General features: G+C 37.3%; 1 protein-coding gene across 9 annotated transcripts in view; it reads right to left on the bottom strand.

The window, feature by feature from the left end:
• LOC120532692 (dmX-like protein 1) overlaps positions 1-24,411 on the bottom strand; it is a 315,909-nt gene that overhangs the window by 129,298 nt on the left and 162,200 nt on the right. For all 9 annotated transcript variants that reach the window (XM_039758971.1, XM_039758979.1, XM_039758975.1 and 6 more), the window contains 3 exons: positions 22,557-24,251; positions 22,304-22,414; positions 13,327-13,496 (listed from right to left, as the gene is read on the bottom strand). In XM_039758971.1, coding sequence (XP_039614905.1) covers positions 13,327-13,496; positions 22,304-22,414; positions 22,557-24,251 — 1,976 coding nt within the window. The remainder of the gene's footprint in view (positions 1-13,326; positions 13,497-22,303; positions 22,415-22,556; positions 24,252-24,411) is intronic.

Here is a 24,411-nt window from a genome sequence, read left to right as displayed (position 1 = left end):
GCCATAAGAAGGTCACTGGTAATTTTAATAAGTGCCATTTCTGTACTGTGAGGGGGTGAAAACCAGACTGGCACTTATCATATAGATTATTATGACATAAGTGGGAGTAAAGTTGGATAGCTACTACTTTTTCAAGAATTTTGGAGATAAAGGGCAAATTAGAAATCGGGCGAAAATTATTGAAATTAGTAGGATCAGCACCAGGTTCTTTCAATACTGGGGTTATTGCAGCAGTTTTAAAAGATGAAAGAACAATACCAGTTGTGAGAGAAGAGTGAATTATGGCAGAAATGAGAGGGACCAAAGAGGGGAGGCAGGCTTTAACCAGAACTGTAAGGAGGGGGTCCAGCTGACAAGTAGATGACTTTTACAGATGACATCTGAGATTTCTGAGGAAGTGGGAAGCTAGAAAGAAGAAAAAGAGTGAATAGGCGAATGTAGTTCAAAAGAAATACAGAGAGAATCTGGACCGAGGTGCTGATATATCCTCTGGATTTTTTCATTAAAAAAGGACATTAAGAGAATTACAGAAAGCAGCCAAGTAAAGGTGAGATGGTAAAGAGTCTGGAGGTTGTGTAACATTATTAAGTAATGAAAACAAAGACTTGGTGTTACCTTTATTACAAGAAATTAACTGAGTGTAATAGTTAGATTTGGTTTGTGCTATATAGTCCTTGTAATAAAGTAAATGATTTTTATGCATCTCTTTGTGGACAGAGAATCCGTTTTTTTTTTTATATAACCCTTCAAGTTGCCTACCCTTTGCTTTCAGAAGCTGAAGTTCAGGTATAAATCAGGGGGCAGAAAAAGGAAAAGAAACAGATCTGGTTTTTAGCTGAGCAAGAGAATTAAGAATACCATTGAGACCAGTGTTATAATATGAGACCAATTCTTCGGGAATGGATAAATTATAAAAGTCCATTTGGGAGTCAATTCTAGAAGACACAGAATTAAAGCTAATATTCTTAATGTTAAGAAAATATATGAGACGGGGGAGGTTAGTAATAGTAAGTTTACCATTAATTGAAAGGAGAAAATGATCAGTTATAGTGAGTTAATCTGCTGTAAGATCGAGAGGAACAACACACCAGAGCAGCAAATCAGGTCCAAGATATGTCCTTTACAATGGGTGGGAACATCAGTGTGCTGCTGGTATCCAAAATTCTCCAGACAAAATAAAAAGTTTCTAGTGAGAGGGATATTGATATTGTCCAGATGTATATTAAAATCCCCCAACAGAATTATATTTGAAGTAATTGTAGATAAATGGGTAAGAAAGGTAGCAAGATCTTTCAAAAAAATCATTGTTTGATTTGGGGGGGGGAGTGGGGGGATTGGACGGTAGATAGTTGCAATGATGATAGGAATAGGCCCAGACAATCGACACACAGTCGATTCAAAAGCGCTAACAGCATGAGCAGGCAACGGCAGAACTTTCTATTTCTCGCAATAAATTATCATGACACCTCCTCCACGGCCAGAGGCACGGGGTTGACAAATGTAAACAAACTCCAGGGGGGGTGAACTCATTAAGTTGAAAAAAGTCTTGAGATTGCTGCCAAATCCAGGTTAAACAGAGAAAGTCAAACTTACGGTCAATGAAGAGATCCTGAATAAGATGCCCCTGGCTCGTGAGTGAGCGGATGTTCAGTAGACCGAAACTGACAATGTTGCTGTCGCTTTTGACAGCGGTGGTAGCCAACCGAGCTAGGATAGCCAACATGCTGTGGTCAGCATTCCTATCCGTGTTGCGTGGAGGGTGCCGAGAGTTGGACCAGAAGGAGTTAATTCCTCTTGAGGTGTGTAGATCGTTCCTCCCCCACACTATGTGACTCTTCAATTCCACCCGGGGTGTAAACGCTAACATTATTCCAAGTTATTGTCTGTTTTTACATGCATTTTTATTACTCTTTAATTTAATATTATTTTTTGTATCAGTATACTGCTGCTGGATTATGTGAATTTCCCCTTGTGATTAATAAAGTATCTATCTACCTATCTATTCGGAATCTCCTGCAGGACCCACAATGGATGTATCTCCGACGAAGGAGAAATATGACGTCCGGGTCGAAATGCAGCACAGACAGAAGCTCAGAAGCGGAGTACTGGAGGAGGCCCGTCGCAGGTTGGATAATGAGCGACAGAAGATACCAAACAAACATTAACCAGGTGAATATCCTACCAATCGACATGGCAGGTGAGGCTACAAGCAGCTCAGGCATCCAAAGTACAAACCAGGTAAGTTTTGAAAAAGGGCTAGGCTGAAGCTAATGCATACACAGCCACACAGAGATATCAGCAATAACGGCAATATCACCATCAAAATCACCAGTCATAGCTAAAATTAATAGTTTAGTTACCGGCGAGCAGCAGCGATCAATCCCGTCAGCATTCACTCAAACCGGAAGGTTATTGCATAAAACAAGCATTGTCATTAAACAGATTATATTAATAACCTCCACTTTATTAAACCAGCATTTTTTTCACTTTTAATAATCTGTCTGATGTTACCTTTTTTTTCCTCAAGTATTTGGAAGGGCACAAAAGAATAATCAAAAATAAACATTCTGCAGATCATTCTGATTTTTAAATCATACAACATCAACATCATAATACAACAACAACAACAACATTTATTTATATAGCACATTTTCATACAAACAGTAGCTCAAAGTGCTTTACATATTAAAGAATAGAAAAATGAAAGCCACAATTATAAAACAAAATAAATCAACATTAATTAACATCGAATAATAGTAAGGTTCAATGGCCAGGGGGGACAGAAAAAACAAAAAAACTCCAGACGGCTGGAGAAAAAATAAAAATAAAATCTGTAGGGATTTTCATTCATTCCAAGTTTATGCAATGGTTATGAAGTTATTATGCAGACACCCTTCAAATAAAGTGTTACTGAAATTTGTCATATTTTATTATGTTCTCTATGCATGGTTATGTAATCTCTAAAAAAGCCACCACTTCGGATATATCAGTGCACGCTAATTTGTTCAAGATAAAATTTATATTGAATCAGGGTATTTTGTATCAGAACTGAATCAATTTGGGACATATGTGCCAATACCCATTACTACTTTCCAATGAAATTTCTACCAGGAATCTAAACAGTCTCATGACCTTATATTGTAAAAAAGGTTGATGAAGGTATTCTACATTCAAAGCATTTCACTTTTCAAGAGTGTGGCATCTTCTGACATCCAATGTATTTGTTTTACAGAGTAGTAGAATGTATGTAGTTCTTTTTGGATAAAAGCGGTTTCAAAAAGAGGAATATATAAAATACAGTTAACTGGCTTGCACATGGTTACCAGAGCATTGCACACAGTCACTATTCATAGAATATCATCACATTAGCTATCACTGCATGTACACATAACCAGGAAATACTGAACTACAAAAAGAATGACCTAAGAATCATTACATGCAAATAGAATAGGTGTACAGCCTTTTTAAAACAGACACAACACAACAGCAGAAACACTCCAGTAGCTAGAGCAAAATGTGTCGTTTAAGAGTAATAGATATTAGCTATAGCTAGAGGTTTTAATTGATCGTCAAAGCACATAGTGTTAGAAGCCTGAAACTTGAACTCAAAACAAAATATCTTTCAGTTTATGGCAAATACATCTTTTATCATACTAGATTAAGAAACTTACAACAATATCAGAATTTTTCACTTACATATAATAGATATTGCGAAACATTCTCACACAGTCAATCACTTCATGTTAAAGAAGTCTCTCAATTGTGCTCCTAGGTACTGTAAAGCATATTCTTAACCTCTGATGTAGAACCTAACTTATATTAGTTGGACAAAACAGGATGGTGCAAGCTGGTAGAACTTTGACATAAGTTCATGTTTTATTAAAGATTTACAAAAATGTTTAAAGTACATCTTAGAACTGAACTTCAAAAAAAAAAAACCATGACCATTGGTCTGATTGCATTAACCTAAAATACAACACAAATCAACTGATGTTATTTGCTGTGACACTGTTCTCATAGAACAATAGCCGATGGTTAACCTATCTGCCTACATCATACAAAGTTGAAGAACTCGGCCAAACCACAAAGAGTGAGAAATGTGGCTTGTTATAGTCCTAGAATAACAATCTGGGTCGGTCAGCTTGGTTTGAAAATGAAGCATATTCAGTGAATAAGAAGAGTGAAGGAGAGAGTATAAGGAATGTGACTTGGTATATTAGGATAAGATGTGTGCTGCGCCCAGGCAGCAAGATGGAAAATTAAACAGATAATGCTTTGTGCAAATAAAGTCAAATCTCAGTGATCAGGAAAATGCAGGGAAAGAATCATGTGAAGAGAAAGAAGCTGGTTATGCTTGGAGAAGACATCTGACGGTGTGCTGCAAGAAATCATGAGGTGGACATTGAGAAGGTCAGGTATGAACAAATGGTTAGTGTCTGTGGTAATGTCAATTATTAAGGAAGCACGAACAATGGCCAGGACAGCTGATGGAGATGGTGACAGTTTTGAGATGAAGGTGGTGTTGCACAAGTGATCCTGATTCTGAGCCCTTTGCATTTTGTGATAGTTACAGATCAGCAGAAAGTGAAGCAGAATTGAAGGAGAAAACACTGAAGTGGAAAGCTAGCTCAAAAGCAGAAGGTGTTAAGGTAAATGCAGGCAATATCTAGTGATGGCTAAAAGGGAAATGTGTGAAGGTGTGTAAGAAGAATGTGCATGGCTGCATAGTTTTGCAAAGTTAAGGGAAGTAACAATCCAATGAACTGATTGTCAGATGTGACTAAATAAAAGATGTAGTGGTCTGAATGGTAGTGTTACAAATACAACCTTTGCAGATAGTGTGTGGGAGGGTTGCAGAAGGCTTATGTAGAAAGTTTAAATTTAGATATCAGCAAAAGAATTGTTTTGGAGAAGTAGTCAAGTTTTGCTTCAGAGCCGACATGTTCAGTTTGGAATAAATATTGGAACTGTCCTGCATTCTGACTTATAAATGAGCACTGAAGGGGAAAAGTTTACGAAATTTTTGTAAGGACTTATACGATCTAGGGAAGTTAAACATGGCTGATAAAAATGAATTATGAAGCAGTGCTGGAAATAAACAAAATGAAAATGATCAGATTGATGTGTGGAGTGTCACCGAGTAAGACTAATGTGGTTTGGGAATGTGGAATGAAAGGCACATGAAAATTCTAACAGGAGGTGCACCAAGTAGAAATGGAGATGATAAGGTCCAAAGGATGCTCAGGATCATGGAGAATGAATGGTAAAAATTTAGACAACAACCAGCTAACCTGGATAAACCCACAAAACAGCTGTTTAAGTAATGATAAGGATTATTTTAAAAAATGGCATAATTTACCACAATTGGATCACCAACAACAAAGCGCTGCAACTGAGTGAGATCCCAAGACTTGAAGACATTATCACCAGCCGGCAAATGCAATTTGCAGGCCATGTGCTCAGGCTACCGGAAAGCCATATCCCAAGGACAGCGATATCTTGGACACCCAGGACTGGCGAAAGACCTGGTGGGTAACCTGCCGAGAGAAATTCCGCCAAACTTCGACTGGGAAGAAGCACCAATAATCGTGACTGATCAAACCCAATGCTGTACATTGCGGCGTATAACACCTGAGAAACTATGCTAAGCTAAGTTATTCAACACTCCAGGGTCTCCATTGCTGTATTTTACACTTTATAATACACCACGTTTTCTGAAAGTAATAGGCATGCAAGTCTGGCACCCACACACTACGACTACGAAGCCACACTGTTGTAACTGATCTGAATGTGGTTTGGAGCTGTCTTTCTGAAATAAATGACGTACCAGAAAAGGATGTCATGTAGATGCCAGCATATGTTGTTTCAAAATACCAATGTACCCTTCAGCAATACTGGTGCCTTCACAAATATTTAAGTTTTCCTTTATAGGACACTAACACTCCCCCCCTACCGTAACACAAGCTGGCTTTTGAACTTGCCATTGGTAATAAGTGATAATTCTTATCCCAGAGGTTGGTGGCAGGACTGGCACCCTATCCACTGTAAAAAAAAACTCACACTGTTCCATTCCATAGAACCAGTGTGGTGCTAAGGTGTCACCTGTTGCACGGCTGCATTGAGATCCTAATTTGGGATCCTGAGGATACTTCTCAAAATAAAAAAATAAAAAAACCCTCCACTCAAGTTGTTAATCCAGTCCCAACAGGCATTTCCCAAGACTTATCCAATATGCTAATTGATAGTGTACTTAACATTAATTAATTAGATACGTAGGTCTACTTAATTGTCTAAAGACTGTAGTTAGACCCCTTCTCAAGAAAGAAGAGAGCCTCCTCTGTCCTTGACAACTTTAAGACATTAAGCCTTTTCCTAACATGCATGTTTTAAGTAAATTTCTAGAAAAAATGTTTTTCAGCAGTTAAATAATTACTTGAACAAATATTCAATTCTTGATAAGTTTCACTCAGGTTTTAGAACAAATCACAGTAGAAAACCAGTACTGGTTGAAGTAGTAAATAATTTGCAAATGAATGCAGAGATATAGACCACATGCCTGTTCTTGTTCTCCTAGACCTGAGTACAGCATTTCACACCATCCTTACAAATTGCCTTAGATAATGGGCAAGTCTCTTAAGCAGTGTCTTAAATTGTTTTCAGTCTTATTTTTAAGGTAGGAAAATCTTTATTAATTGTGGAGATTGCAGTTTGAAGTGCCACAATATTGTATATGTTGTACCACAAGAATCTATTCTGGTCCCCAAAGCTTTTTCAATCTACACGGTCCCATTAGGCCAAATTATCTCAAAACACAAGATGAACTATTGCAGCTATGAAGATGGCTATGTGGCTTTACTTATCTATAGCACTCGATGACCCTGCTATGTTGGGTCTTACTTGTATTTCAGAATGGAGGAGTAGTAATTTTCTCAAACTAAATCAGAAAGAAAAAAAAAACAGAATTCAGTAGTTAGAAATAAACTTGAACCTTAGCACTAAAAGTTAGGTAGAAGTAAAGAATTTAGATATAATCACAGACTCTGAGGTAAACTTTAAATTGAATATTTATCATATTACTAGACCTACTTAGTCCTCTTACAGCAAAACTGCAATATGCTGAGAAGCTCACATTGACTATAATAATATAATGCACTCCTAACTGGACTAACTAGAAAAGACATCAGTCAATTACAATTGTTTAAAATGCAGCAGCCTGAATCTTAACCAGAAAAAATTAACTTTGAGCACTCTGATCAGTTTCAGAATTGTTAAATTGATTGCTCATATCCTTTTTAAATTGACTTTAAAATACTACTAATGATATATAAAGTTGTATATAATCTTGCTCCTTCCTAAATTTTGGAATGCATTTTAAAACCTTAGATCTTCTAATTGTGGTCTGTTTATTATTATTCCAAGAGCTAAGTATAAGTGCGACTGCCTTTTGCTTTTATGTACTAAAATTCCGGAATACTTTATCAATACTGATACACCAGACCAATACCATGGATAATTGTAAAAAGCTCCTTTTAAAAAAAAAAGACACTTCGTAATCTGTCTTTTTCATTGCTACATTTCCATTGTACACCTAATAGATTTTACATGCATAAGGATATCAAATACTTCACGGGTTTACAGTCTCAACTTTTCTCTGCTTTCTTTTCAATTTTTTCTGTAGTCACGTTCTGCACCACCACCACCTACCTGATCAAGAAATTAAGGGTGTCAAATATCAATAAATATCAATTTTAACGTTTTAAGATTACTTCAAGAATAATTTTTCATGGCCTACATTACAAATCCACTTCCAGTTGGCTCTAGCTTTTGACAGTTGGGCCTTGTAGCCTATCAATAGGTATGGGCTGAAGTTGCATCCCCGTTTCCACCCACTCACAGGTGTCAATAAAATGGCAACTTCAGTACTATCAGAACCTTGACCCAGCTTCACCAGCATGCTTAACTGACAAAGAAGGCATCTGGAGTTGCATCTGGAAATACTTGCTTTACAGCAAATTGGGTTGGAAAACCACACAAGATTCTTGCAAGCCTCAATGTTAAGACCGAAGTAATTTTAAAATTATATTTCGTCACATTTATTACATAATGTAAGGCACTAGAACTTTTCGGTGCCCAACTGCATAAACATTGACGCTGTTCCTCCGTTTACTCATATATAGTTAAGTCCATAAGTATTTGGACAGTGACACAATCTTATAATTTTGGCTCTGTACACCACCAAAATGGATTTGAAATAAAGCAATAATTATGTGATTGAAGTGCAGACATTCAGTTTTAATTCAATGGGTTTACTAAAAATAGCCATTTAGAGATGACAGCCATTTTTCTGTAAAACCAATCATTTCCAAAAGAATGCACTACTCAATTAGCATTTAATGAAATTTGTAACATGTTATTCAACTACTTCAGTAACTGTATTTTTTGCATCAATGTAAAATAACTGATGGCTGGATTCAAAAGCCTACGAAAAAATTAAATCCGTCCCACCTTAAATCCCTACGCACCTCTCCATCAGTGTCTTTCATCTTATGAATGTGTCAATAAGCAGCCTGCTATCACATCCTCCCACCGCTGCACAAAGTTTTCTTAGCTCAAGTCTGTTTACCTGCATATCAGTTGCTTAGAGTTGTTTAGAGTAAACACTATATCGTTATTTGGAACACATGCATTGCATGTGTGTTCCGTGTCTACAACAATCAATGTAAACACATCGTTAAAACAGAAATGTTTTTCATGTTTTAGTAATAATTGACAAAATGTACACATGAAGCGTATAATGTATGAAGCCTTAAGTCCAACTATCAAATAAACAAAAGGTACAAGTATAAGAAAACAAGTGCACTTTTATTCAAGAATATAACTGTAGAAAAAGAACCTGCATTAGGGTGCGACATTGACACGTCTTTAATCCGACTGCTTTGGTGGCGTAATGGTAAGAACGGCTGACTGGTAATCAAAGGGTCACGAGTTTGACCCCAGACGACTCCTCTTGAGAAGTGAACTGCTCTTATTCTTACTATTTTAGAATAAAAACGTACATTTGATTTCAGTCTGTAACAGTCGGTGTAAATTTATGGTATTTGTAAAAGTTAGGGTTGTTTTTTATTTTATTCTCTTAGTAACGTTCACACTCCACCCAAACTGACACTGCTGTTTTCACATACAGTAAATACGCGCTATAGTAGAGTTGAAGTCAGATGATGACGAGGGTTCTACATCAGAGGAAGAATGCACGTTGCACTTTTGTCGTCACTGTACTTTGTGTATAAAAGCCAGATCGAATGTTATTTACCTATTCACCTTGATTTATTTACTTACTTCCTACAGTGTAAAGTCACAAGTAGACTGCTTCCTGTGTTTGAGCGACATGGGCATGCTCAAAAAATACTTTTGTAATACCACGAAAAATGCATGCCGACACTTCAGTACGTGAGCAATGGTACAAGAATGCAGTCAGACTTCTTTTCTGGGCACATACACCGTCCAGATCTAAACACTAGCGTGGAGAGTTGCTTGCGTACTGAAGAGTCTATAGCTGCAGGTGGAAGCTGCCGTTGCTGTACTTTATATAATAAAGCCAGACTGAATGTTATTTACCTATTTACTTTGATTTATTTACTTATCTTCCTACGGTATAAAGTCACAAGTAGACTGCAAAGCTTCCTGTGCACATATACAAGTTTTCTTAGTTTTTGCATTTACAAAAGAATACCAGAATTGCAAGGTCCACCACTGGCACCCTGTGCTTTTCACAGATGAAAGCAGGTTCACCCTCACCACATGTGACAGACATGAAAGGGTCTGGAGAAGCCATGGAGAACGTTATGCTGTCTGTAACATCGTTCAGCATGATCGGTTTGGTGGTGGGTCAGGGATGGTCTGGGAAGGCATATCCATGGAGGGATGCACAGACCTTTACTGGCTAGACAATGGCACCTTGACTGCCATTAGGTATTGGGAAGAAATCCTTGGACCCATTGTCGGACCCTATGCTGGTGCAGTGGGTCCTAGGTTCATCCTGGTGCAAGACAGTGCCCAGCCTCCTGTGGCAAGAGTATGCAGGCAGTTCCTGGAGGATGAAGAAATTGTTACCACAAGCACCTGACTTAAATCCAATTGAACACATCTGGGAAATTATTGTTTTGATCCATCTGACGCCACCAGGCTGCACCTCAGACTGTCCAAGGGGCTCAGTGATGCCCTGGTCCAGATATGGGAGGAGATCCCCCAGGACACCATCTGTGGTCTCATTAGGAGCATGCCCCTGACATTGTCTGGCATGTATACAAGCACGTGGGTGCCATACAAACTACTAAGTACGATTTTGAGTTGCTGCAATGAAATTTCGGCAAAACAGACTAGCCTGCCACATTACTTTTTTACTTTGATTTTCGGGGTGTCTTTGAATTCAGCCCTGTGTAGGTTGATAATTTTCATTTCCATCAAACAATGTGGCATCCTTTTGTTCCCAACACATTACCCAGTCTGTATCAGTACAGATATCCAGCATGATTTTTTTCCCCCCATTGAGTTCTGATGTGTTTTCAAAGTGTTCCTTTAATTTTTTTCAGCAGTTTATAATCATTACTTACAAAAGGTTTTTCCTCTTTATCATTCTCTGAATGTGTTTCATGGTGGAATGACCTACAGATGTCTGGTAACATAGACTCGCTCGACTTTCCACTATAACATCTCTCCATTTGAGCAATGTCCTGGTGGAACCTCTACCTGTGTTCATTAGAAACCACTCCCATGTTCTCAGGGGGAAATAAATAAATTGAAGTGCAGGATTTTTAAAGACGTTTTGAACTCAAGTACTAGGCAGGAAAAAACTCCCAAGAAAACAATGGGACATGTTTTTTTCCCCAGTAAAGGAAGGGTGTGTATTCTTCTACTGATTGGTTGCCTGTTACCTGATCAATACAATGGATAAATGAACCCAATCGTGTATATTTCTGTAAAAAAATATTGAAACAACTTTCTCTCTTCTGAAAAATACAAAATGCATCTTTCTAACCTTTAAAGCATAATGGCCTGGCTAATTTGAAGGAATAAAAAGCAAAAAATGATTTGGGTTGTTTTCACCTGAACTCAAGTTAAGAATAAGAAAGAGTGCAATTTCTCATCTCAAAATATACTTCAAATAATATTCTGAGAATGAAAAATACTTATGCCATAAAACAAATAACCTTTTTTATATCAACTTTTTTATTTCCAAAACAATGTTTTTTTAATTAATCTGATATCTCAATGAAAGGGACTATAGAGAAGAACTAATTTCAGAAATAGATTCAGAACACCTACATCTACAAAGTACACCAGGTTTTTGTGCTTGAGGTTTTTGGTGCAGATTGGTGTAATTATCATCCAAAATCATTTTTTTATTGTGATAACTATTTTTGGCCATAACACTCATCCCTACTTCATGGTGAGACCTTAAAGTTTAAGGGAAAAAGATTGACCACTAAACACAATTACCATTATATTACAGCATAAATCAAAAACATAAAATCATAAGGAATTAAGCTCTCAGATATTTACTTCTGATTATATGAAGTTGTAACATATAAATTGGATTTGTTTTAATCAAACTCTAATGTTACCTACAGTATACCAGATTAATAGCCAATAGTAAAATTAGTTTCAACCAGTCAGAAAGCAGCGGTAATATTAATAAAGCAGACATATTTTGCTCCCATGTCAGGACTAAAACATTAACATACATCTCCCTATTTGTGACACCTAAAATTTAAGCAACACAAATTTTAAACTATTATGGCAATACCCACCCCCCACATGTTCGCTTGCTTTCTTCAGCTGACATCACCCCACAGTCATAGTATACTGGCATCTTGCTATTTGTTTGTCCCTTCAGCTTTATCGTTCTATTTCTTTCTCCAAATTTTACTGAGTAAATATTACACATTTGTTTGCTTGATATGATGCCCTCAAAAAATATAAATTGATAATTTTATATTACTGGTCAATTCCAATAAAAACATAGGATTATCGATCACATGTATAAAAGTAAAGTTTCACATAAAATGGAAAGATCATTTAATGCAGATGAGGGTGCAACGTGTAAGAGAATAAAGAATTTCAAATTTGTTTTCAAAAAGGTCCAGTGGCATCAACTGAAAAATTAACAAAATGTTGTTTGTCAAAAACAAATCAAAAGCTGGTATTTGTTTCAGGAAAAACAAATTAAGTTAGAAAAAGTACACATAGCTCAACATTTAGTAACATTCTGGGTGTTTGGTTAACTATGGTGAAAGTTGCAGCATTTTTAATTTATGTTAATTTACTTCTTGAAAGAAAGCCCTTTTTGTTTCATCTTTTGGTTTATTACATATTTTTGTAAACATTGAGATATACCTAGACATTGCTGTGATAATATAATGTAATTACATGTATTAGTAGAGTACATAAAATACAGGTGATGTAGCAGCATATCAGATTAGATAATAAATTATCATATACTCTAAAACATAAACCCAGATAGCCTAATGATGGCTGAAATAAATCTTATAGACACCAAGTTCTAATTTAAGTGATGTAAAAATTGCATCAATTGATGTATGTTATTATTTACTGTTTATGGAGAGTCTAGGATTAATTCTAGTTAGTATTTCTTAAACATTAACATTTTTCAAAGTATTAACTGTTAGAAAATTCAAAATCAACAGCAACCAGCCCTGACATTCACCATCCACAAAAATTTGTACATAATTACACAAAAGTTTTCATGTGTTTTAGACATCTGTCCAGCAATACAGCTTGTGTAAAGAGATATTGCAATTTGCCAAACCCATGAAATCTCATTATATTTATAAACTTATACAATACAGTTCCTGGGGGAATAATCCTTTATCAAGTCACCATCAAAAAGACAGTAAAACCTGTAAAACCAAGGACACAAAAGAGATGAATGGTTTCTTAGCCTGTTTTCTTTGCTTTCTACAATGCCCCAAACATCACTAGCAAATTAAACTGGTAGATAGGATGCTTACTATTCCAAGATCTGGTTATTCTTGATTACACAATCAGAGCAGGATTGACAAGTTAGACCAATCCACCTGCGAGATTGTTTTAGATCTGCTACCCATACTGCCAATGAAATTTTGTAAAGCCATTTTGGTGGAACTGAACAACATTCTAATGAACTGTAATCTTCTGTGGCTTTTATAACAAGGGATACATATATGATCTGACAATACAATGTTTGACCCCAGAAACAAAATTATATAAAATTAAATAAAAAAGATTGTTCGTCCAATGATGAAAGAAACTGAGAAACAAAAAGCTCACCTTTTCAATGCACCTTCGTAAAGTGTTTATATTTCGCACCCACCATCCTACTCCCATTGCTTTCAGCTCTGCCCATGTAGGATCCCCTCTCTGCATTGCAGGAAGCATGTTTAATAATTCTTCCTCAGCTTCAGAATGGAAAGCCCATGCAAAATGACATGTTGACAGTCCTAAGGAAATTAAATAGTAAGACATGCTTGCTTTACTTTGGGAAACTTCCTAAGTTAAGAGAAGTAGGGTTTTAATATTAATAAATAAAGGCAAATGATGTATTTTACATGTTCCAATTAATTGCAAAGATGATTAGACTAAGATTTTAATTACATTATTTAAAAAAAATCCTTCATTTTCACTCTAGATTTTATTTGCTGGGCTCTGGTGTGTCCAGTAAATTAATTTCCCTACCAAAACGTGATTTGACCAGTAAAATATTATATGGCATTATTTCATTAATCTCACAGTCTCAGATATCACACCTCACTCTGGGTCATCAAATCAGGTTCAGGAATGTCTTAAGCATGCAAATTTGTTGAAATCGTTAAGATTCTAAGCTCCCCACAATTTTTTCCTGTTTATGTGTACTATAAGAAATTACAATCATTACAAATACAAATCATGTGAAAAAGTAAAATTGATTAACTTTTCAACATAGCTGAATAGAAAAACAGTAGATCTTCATACAAATTGTGGCTACATATAAATGTAATAAACTTGAATAAAAAAAAGAAAAAAAAAAAGACTTTTCAATCATTTATTCAACAAAAATATCAACGGATGTAATGGTGTAGAAGGGAAAAAGTAAGTACACCCTTGGCCTCAGATGCTGGTATAGCCCTCTTTAGGAAAATGGCTTTTTGTACAAGTTTTGCATTACTGCCCACCAGCCTCTGATACCAACTCAGTGAAACTTTTGACCATTCCCCCATGCAAAATTCTTTCAGTTTTAAGATGTTTATTGAGGTTTTCTTGCATGCACTGCCCATTTCATATCCCCTCACAACATTTCAACAGGAATCGAATCAGGAATTTCACAAGGCTAGTTTATATGCCCCAATTTCTTCATTTTTCATATTGAAAGACCCATTTCTACTTCAACTTCATCTTTCAGATACATGGCCTCGAATTCTCCTCAAGCATACTTTGATAAGATGCAGACATCATTGTTAACTTGATGACTGCAATCTGTCTAGTCCCCAAGCCAGCAAAACAACAACAAACCATAATATTTCCATCACTATGCTTCACATCTGGTATGGGGTTCTCCTCCTGAAATGCTGTCTTTGGTTTGCACCAAATAAGTCTACAGTTACTGTGGCTAAACAACTCTATCTTCGATTCATCTGTCCATAGCACATTGTTCCTGAAGGTCTGGTCTTTGCCTGTATTCTCAATGGCAAGCTGTAGTCTTGCTCTAATGCTCTTGTTAGACAGCAAAGGCATTTTACCTGGCAAACCAAGCATGCAGGTCAAATTTCTCAAATCTCTTTATGATTGTAGATGAATGCACCTTGACACAAACTTTTGCAAGAGGTACCTGAAGCTCTTGCAATGAAATTTTGGGGTTCTTGGAGACTTATTTTAGTATCAATGGTCAGCTCTTGGGCTGAATTTGCTGAGCCAACCTGTGCTGAATAAATTAATAGTCTTTTGAAATTGGCGCCATTTGTGGATGATTTTGTATATCTGGCTTTTATAAAAGTAACATGTAAATGTTGTATATAAAGACCATCGCAAAATATAATCACAAACAGGACTTTGCATGGTACCTTGGCGAGCTCTATAAGCCTTGCTGTTTAGTTGAAGGACATACATGTGGCAGATTCAATGGCAGGATGACACCCAACCTGTTTGTACATCCAAGCAGTGCCATCTTTCACCTTTACGCCTGGTGCAGCAGTGTTGTTCTTATGTATGTATGAATAAATTAAAAAAAAAAAAAAAAAACACTAACCTTTATAAGTACCATACATTTACACCGGCTGTTACAGACTCAAATCCAATGTATGTTTATATTGTAGAATAGTAACAATAAGAGCAGCTCACCACTCAAAAAGCTTATTTTGAGAAGTGGCAAGGCTCAAACCTGTGACCTCTTCATTATGAGTCAGCAGGTCCTAGCACTGTACTACCACCAACAACAAAGTACACTAACCTGATTTCTTTTTTTCATCCTCATCTGAGTTCACCTATACTATAGCATGTCTTTATTTAAAAACAGCAGTGTCAGATTGGTGGGAGCGTGAACGAGACTGAGAGAATAAAACTGAATAAACAAAAAACACTAACCTTTACAAGTACTATAAATTTACACTGGCTATTACAGACTCAAATCAAATGTATGTTTTTATTCTATAATAGTAACAATAAGAGCAGCTTACTATTCAAAACGGTAAATCTCTTGGTTATGAGTCGGCTGTTCTTACCTCTGCACCACCCAAGCAGTCATGTCAGCATCATACCCTAAGCCAATTTCTTTCTTGACAGTTATATTCTTGAATAAAAGTGCACTTGTTTAGTTATATTTGTACCTTTTGTGAAAGTGTTTATTTGATATTTGGAAATCAGTCTTCACACATTATACACTTCATGTCAAAATTTTGTCATTACTACCATAACATGAAAAAAGTTTCTATTTTAGCTATGTGTTCAACATTTCTTTGCTCGCGTTTTCTGTCATCCCACATTTACCATGATCGTTGTACACATGGAACACACATGAAATGGATGTGTTCCAAATAATGATATATTATTACACAACTTCAGGCACCTCACACCCAGATAAACAGACTCAAGCTGGAAGAACTTTTTGTCCGACTTGAGCTGTGGCAGTGGGATGGGATAGCAGGCTGCTTGTAGCTTGTGCTGATCAACACATTTGCAAAACAAAAGACTCTGATGGAGAGGCGCAAATGAATTTAAGGTGGTCCAGGATTACGACTTCTTTCAACGACTTCAGGTATTCTAGTGTTAAATATGCTTTTGTCCTTTTTGTTACCGTAGATCCCGGAATACAGGCCGACCCGGTATATTAGCCGAACCCCTTCTCTACCTACTAAATTAAATGTATTTGCCGATGACCGGTATTTAAGCTGACCCCCTTCTCCAAGCAAAATTTTCTAAATTTCCTTAAATGTGTCTCTTCGGGTATATTTATAATGTTTATCGGCGAGAATTTGAGACTGCCGGCATTTTTGATATATAATATAATGTGCATAATTTACCAAAACACCAATAATTTTTCTAATGTACTAACTAAAAAGTTATAAATAGTGCCTAGCCTACTTCGATTAAGCTAGGAGCATGGTGGCGCACATGGTCGGAGCGGCTCAGGGCTCTCCTTTTCAGTGCACTTTTTTGTTGTTTTCGTACTTTTTTTTGTCCTTGTTTGTGCACGATCGGTTCGGCGAACATCCGCTACACCATTCAGAACCTTATAGACATCGGTGTCCAGAGCCAGACATCTGTTTCGAGTGTTTTTCATCACACGCACAACATCCCAGACAACATAGCGAGACCAGCGGGCTCTCCGTGGATTGTTGTCGGGTCTAGGAGATGACACAGACGGAGGAGGGAAAGAAAGCAGAAGCGGGGCCGCAGATCCGGCGTTATGCTAAAGCTAAAAAACAACCATACAAGCCCTATAAAGAACTTTTTTTCTGCACTGAAGGAGCTGCTTTTAATCTCATTGTAGATGCGTATCTATACTAATAAAAGGCAAAGCCCTCACTCACTCACTCATCACTAATTCTCCAACTTCCCGTGTAGGTAGAAGGCTGAAATTTGGCAGGCATATTCCTTACAGCTTACTTACAAAAGTTGGGCAGGTTTCATTTCGAAATTCTACGCCTAATGGTCATAACTGGAAGGTATTTTTCTCCATTAACTGTAATGGAGTTGAGCTGGAAAGACATGGGGGGGCGGAGTTTCGTGTGACATCATCACGCCTCCCACGTAATCACGTGAACTGACTGTCAACACAGTGCGTAGAAAACCAGGAAGACCTCCAAAAAGCGCTTAAGAAAACATGCATTATATAATTGAGAAGGCAGCGAAACAATAAGAAGCGAGCGAGTGACATATACTACCATATTCATGAGTGCTGCTACCTCGGAAAGAAAGCAAGGTGTAAACCTAAACTTTAAATTAAGTTCATAGACAGGCTACGCTGGCTTCACATGCCCACAGGTAATGCGGGATACAAGTTTAATGAGAGGACAGGATATAAACGAGAGTTTTGATCACTTTGTAACTAAGTTAAAATTGTAGGTGAAGGGGTGTGCTTATGCAAATTCCGAGACTGTGTTTGTGGGGATTGACAGTTAAGGCGGGTGGGGAGTCACGCCATCATCTCCCTCCCATTTACCTCATTTCTCTCTGAGCTGAGCTCAGCTAACGCCGTCTTCTGAAGCAACTTCCACACTGCCACCAAATACTCACAGAAAAATCCACAAGTTAATACACACGCTGTCTCTAGAGTTTCTCACACTGAATCCTCCAGGCACTACTTACAAAAGGTTACATTGACAATCGTGTTACGTTATTTTTAAAATCTTTCCTTTTCTTAGCACAAGCACAGCTGAGAAGCTTCATGCATGTGCTCCATAACGCGCTAAAAATAATGCATTTAATCACACTTTGCATTACAAGCAAAGGGAGCTTTTGTCAATGCATGATTTCCTGGTACACGATTACATTGATCAGCGCATCCCGATTCATTTTACCCTCGCACCACCTTAGTTTGAGAAGAAGTATGAAAAAATATGAGGTTAACACAGAAAGACAGATCACCAATTCAAGCTTTATGAATAATCGATTCGCCATCAATAATTGTTTTGGTAAAGCCATCCTCCTTCCATTTTATAATTTTTCCGCCACTAGCCATGATTAAATGAGCGGTAAAAAGTAAGAGCGCGAGGTGACTTATTTAGGCAGGAATATATATGACAGCAACACTCATGACAATGTCAATCATGTTACGTTATTATTAAAATGTTTCCTTTTCTTTTCATTACTTCTTTAACACACTACTTCTCCGCTGCGGCGGGTATTTTGCTATATATATATGAATTACCTCCAAAGAGCGCTGAGACTTTTGATATCATGAACGTGTGTACAAAAGGGGTCTCCTGCCCAGCAAAAGTCGAGCAGCCAGCGCGCGCGCACATAGCTGTGCTGGCCTTTGTTAAGTCAAAGTGAGCACTTTTAATTTTTTTCTTCCTCCCCCTGCGCTATAGCCCAGACAAGTCCAAACATGGGACCCCTTTTCTACATCACGGCAAAATAATATTAAGGCGATTCACACTTTCTTTTGCACGTATACGATTATGAGGTCCTCAGCTCGATTATGAAGACACGCACACGAGTGGAGGACTGACAGTGCCATCACAGCCGATTAATGGCGGGACGCCTCACCAGTCTACACAAGACCCACTGCGACTGTCCCCAAAAGGCATCATAACGCCAGCGAACACATCTCTATACTATATAAAAGAAAAAGGCAATTTTCCTTTCTTTACACCTTTTTTCATTTTATCCCAAACCAAAGCCTTTCTCTCAACACTGCAGAGGATACAAAAATAATTTTCTTTAATTGCCGGTAAGGCACATTACCAGAGGCACAAATTTGAACGTTCACATAGAAAATTTAATTTCTATATCACAGCCGTCGTGTAGCGCCTTTCAAAAGGGATCTACTACCGAGAGATGATCCATATACATTTTAGCTGCTATTAGTTACTTACCTGTTGTGTTACACAGTCTTTAAAATGTAGTTTACCCGCAACCACTCCAGTAGTGCTCAATGTACCTGTACTTCTTAAAACGTTAATGTTTTACTGTTTAATAACTTATAGACTATATTTTATTATTTTTCCCTTGCACTCAGTGACCAAAGCTATACACACACATATTGACACATACAAACATACACACAAGTATATGTATGTGTATATATATGTATGTATGTGTATATATACACACGTGGACAAAATTGTTGGTACCCTTCAGTCAATGAAAGAAAAACTCAAAATGGTCACAGAAATAACTTTAATCTGACAAAAGTAATAATAAATAAAAATTCTATGAAATTTAACCAATGAAAGTCAGACATTGATTTTCAACCATGCTTCAACAGAATTATTTAAAAAAATAAACTCATGAAACAGGCCTGGACAAAAATGATGGTACCCCTAGAAAAGACTGAAAATAATGTGACCAAAGGGACATGTTAATCCAAGGTGTGTCCACTAATTAGCATCACAGGTGTCTACAATCTTGTAATCAGTCAGTGGACCTATATATAGGGCTCCAGGTAGTCACTGTGTTGTTTGGTGACATGGTGTGTACCACACTCAAGATCTAGATATATATATGTATGTATGTATGTATGTGTGTATGTATGTGTGTGTGTATATATATAACAGCAGCAATCCAAGCTGTGAGAAAACAGTAAAAAGGAGGCGTGTCAGACGTCGTGGTACATTTTCTGATACAGCTAGACGAAAATAACTTAGTGACGCTTCCACCAAATACACAAAACAATTACTCTGACAATCATGTTACATTATTTTTAAAATGTTTCCTTTTCTTTTTCATAACTTCTTTAACACACTACTTCTCCGCTGCCAAGCGCGGGTATTTTGCTAGATAGATAGATAGATAGATAGATAGATAGATAGATAGATAGATAGATAGATAGATAGATAGATAGATAGATAGATAGATACAGTGGAACCTCGGTTTGCGAGCATAATTCGTTCCGGAAACGTGCTCGCAATCCAAAGCACTCGTATATCAAAGCGAATTTCCCCATAAGAAATAATGGAAACTCAAGATGATTCGTTCCACAACCCAAAACTATTCATATAAAAATGATTAATACAAAATATAAAGTAAAAATACATAAAACAAATTAACCTGCACTTTACCTTTAAAAAGAATCATGGCTGGTGTGAGTGAGTTTCTAAACTCATGTGGGATTCTACCCAACGGGACGACACGCGGAAGAGCGTCCCAAAGCAATCGCAGTCTCCCAACTCTGTAGCAGTTCGCCGTATAAGCACATTTAAAAAGATCACAGACATGCTATAAGCGCCTGCCGTCAATGGGCGATACAAGAAACATTATAAACATCCTGCTGCAATAAATAACAGCGCTGTTGCTGTTTCAAGCTGAAGGCAGCTGGTGTGGTTAAAGTAATGAGACTCAGCTTCGTGTTTTGGGGCGCAAGATGGGGACTCTCACTTCACAGCGCGCACACACACACACACAGTCACAATGCTGTAGTAAACAGTATACGCTCGTACAGATGATGACTATATGAGTGAGGCAAACAGACTCAGACGGAGAATAGGAGACAATTGCCCTCAAGAGAAGAGAGAGAGAGAGAGAGAGACTGCACTGTGAGCAAGCGAGCGAGATAAGGAGAAAAAAACGAGCTTTGCGAGCAAGAGAGATAAGGAGAGAGAGAGAGGCGAGTGCGAGCGAGCGAGATAAGGAGAAAAAGACGAGCTTTGCGAGCAAGAGAGATAAGGAGAGAGAGAGAAGAACCATCGGCTCAGTTGTGATCACATGACACTCAGCAGACAAAGTGTATCCATACTGCTCGTATTGCAAGACATCGCTCATTTATCAAGTCAAAATTTATTAATAAATTTTGCTCGTCTTGCAAAACACTCGTAAACCGAGGTTCCACTGTATATATAGATAGATATGAGAACAACACTCATATCAATGACAAAACAATTACATTAACAATCATGTTACGTTATTTTTAAAATTTTTCCTTTTCTTTTTCGTACCTTCTTTAACACACTACTTCTCCGCTGCGAATCGCGGGTATTCTGCTAGTAGTGACAATAAAAGGCATTCTATTCTAGAAACAATTTCATACTGTACTCACCATTTAATTTGACATCTTTGGGCTGCAGGAAGGGAGGAGATATTTCCACACAATGTCCATCTTCTCTTCGATTGCGATCGCTTTCTTTTACCTTCTCTTCCTTCCTTAGCAATTATGTGTCTTGCTTGCACGGTCTTAATGAGTTATATATATAGGTAAATCACTGCAATGACGGAAATTACATCCACAAACATATGTATCTGGGCTCCGACTGACGCTACTAACGCTCTCGGTTGTTTGTTTACAATTGCACAAGCGGATACACGTGACCGCATCTGTTTCGTAACGCAAGATGTTGGTCGTAAATCAAAACAAAAAATTTCATTTTAAACATCCTGATAATTTATTATAAATTTTATTAATAAAATCAACAACTAAAACACTTTTTTGAATAAAATTCTTTATTTAAAGTACTGGCATGCAAAGTTACTTCTTCATCTGAAAGATGGCTGTGTGGTTTCGTCATTATTTACTTCCGTATTCATCGGCAAAACTGGCATTGCGCTGGAAATCTTGAATCTTAAACGATACTCGTTGTATAAACCAACCCCCAAACTCCAAGCCAAAAATCTAGGACGAAATTCTCGGCTTATATAACGGGATCTACGGTATATGTTTCATAGATTTGTCAAGTTCTACCTTATCTAGAGAAACACCCTGGCTCAGAGATTATACAAAGCACCACTGGTGGTTTAGTTAGATGGGGGTCAGCTCCAGAGGCTGGCTGCTATATCATTTATCTTTTAAGATGTTTTTTTAATCCCACCTCTGTGAGCATATTGTACTACTTCATATATTTTTCAGTGCAATTTTTTTTTTATTACCTCCATGAATTCATCACCATGTGCTTTTTGTTAAGATTTGTTAAGAATTTTAGCTGCATAACCCATTCCTCTCCAGGCACCTAAACTATATATTAGAATACAGTAGTTAATAAATAGATGTGTTGGCAAAACTAAAGAAATTATTTTAAAACAAATTTATATCTTGAAATAATTCCTATAATGGCTAATAAGAAATACACAAGTCAAAATATTTATCCATAAATAAACAAATATTCATTCCGGTACTACTTACCTTGATGTGTAAGTTGTACTCTGTGAGCAGGAGGTAGAGAGGTCAACAGGAAAGTGTGAAGACGCATAGCTAAAAGAAACTTTAAACCACATTCATCTAGGGTTTCTCTGCCTTAAATTAAAAAGAGAATTATATATTCATACATATATAAATATATTTACACATATGACTGGCATGTACACACACATACAATTTAAATTACTCTAAAGATGCAACACAGATCTCATGCAGAAAATAAAGATCAAATCCTTACCTTGATTCTTGTCTCTACTCTCTCCAATATCAGTGCTAGTGGTTGCAATAGTATCAGCTAAAGCCATCAAACACATTTGCTCCATTCGTGTAAGCCCAGGTAAACTGGAATGTAAGAGATGACTAGACAGAACTTGAGCGTGCTCTGGTCCAAAATATGTAGGACTATATTGAGAAAGGTCAATAACAGTTGGTTTAGTGTCTGTTCCATCAGTATCACTAAAGCTAAGCTCATCAGGAACAGAAGAAAGTTGAAACAGTTCATCATAATCATCTTTTTTGGATTCCTGATTTCCATTATGTGAAACACTGCTGTTTGGTTTTTCAACAGCCCTAGGAGATACCTCCTGATCTGCTGATAGAAGAGCATATAGTGGAAGAGGAGGAATGGAGTCTATCTCTGTATAGTCTGTATTTTCTGTTTTACTAAATGTCTTTGGGTCTCTTGCAGTGCTTCCACTAGCACTGATTGTCAGTGACCGAAGTCTTCGCTCTTGATTTGTGCTATTATCTTTCAAAGCCACAACCTCTCCTGCAATACACTTCACCAAGTGAGATAAAATAGCTTTAGCACGATGAACTTTTCCCAAATCCATTAGCTCCATTAACTGCACTGGATGATACTGAGGCAAAGTTGGGAATAACTCATGTGCAGCTTCAAACAGACCACAGTCCTCCATCTCAAAAGGAAGGTCATACATAGTCTTTTTACCACTGAGCTTTTGAGCAAGACTAGTCATTGATCTTGTAAGACTCCTTTTAGAAGGTTGTGTGGTTAAAGTGCTGCTCTGGCCTAGTTTCAATGATGTTGTTAATGATGGGGTGCTGCTAGAGTCTATCTCCATGTTCAAATATTCAGATTTAGAAGGGGGTTGCCATTGTGAATAAACATGCATTTCACAGTCCATTCCAACAACAAGAATACCATCTCTCACCCATGACAGGCATACTGGTAAAGGCAATGCCCCTTCAAAAGAAGAAACAAGATCTACTGATCTTAAAAGAATAAATTTTGAATAAGGTTGGTCTTTTGCATATTCCCACAAAGGAGAGGCTGAAGCCATATGTGCTTCTTTGGCATTCTGATCTGGCATATGCCTAGAAATCTGGCCGAACATCAGAAGTTTGGAGCCAATACCAACAGTTAAAATATGTGAACCATCTTCTCGAGACACCCAGTCCAAATGAACTAAATGCTTAGTATTGGACACTGGAAAAATCTCATTTAAATATACATCTTGCTTGTTGTACACTGTTAAATTACTATCAATGCTTATCCTAGGGTCTAAAATTGTGCTTTGTTCATCAAGGGTAAGTGTCTGTTCCAGAACCCACTGTGAACCACCTGTTGATTCACAATCAAATATTCCAACATGCATTGTAAAGTCTCTGGCTGTGTTATAGGAAGAGGCACTTTTGTATGCCACAGCAATGTGGCTTGTATTACAACAGCTAACTTCCACTGGTCTTCCCAACACTCTGATTTCACTGTTATTTGGGAAACCATCTTCAACAAGAAGCGGCCATTCCTCCCATACATATGCAGGACTGTTATTCACAGATTTTTCACTATCATAAATTAAATGTCCAGAATCCACTCTGCATCTCCAAAATCGAACTTTCCCATCTGAACAGGCAGTCGCCAAAAGATAGGGTGAAAGACCTGTTGGGTGCAGGGATGAAGAACTCAGGTGTCCTATATAAGCACATTTAAAAAAAAAAAACAAAAACAAAAAACTTCATATTACATGTTCAGAGAAACTTTAGTGGATAAGCCAAAATAAAAAGATGTTTCTTAAAAAGGTACTGCCACCAAATCCATTTTCCCCAATATAAATTTAAGGGTTTTATATAGA

Source organism: Polypterus senegalus, chromosome 7 (assembly GCF_016835505.1).
Source record: "Polypterus senegalus isolate Bchr_013 chromosome 7, ASM1683550v1, whole genome shotgun sequence".
Taxonomy (NCBI): Eukaryota; Metazoa; Chordata; class Cladistia; order Polypteriformes; family Polypteridae; genus Polypterus; species Polypterus senegalus.
Note: the sequence above shows the minus strand (reverse complement) of the source record. Positions and strands in the feature narration are given on the sequence as shown.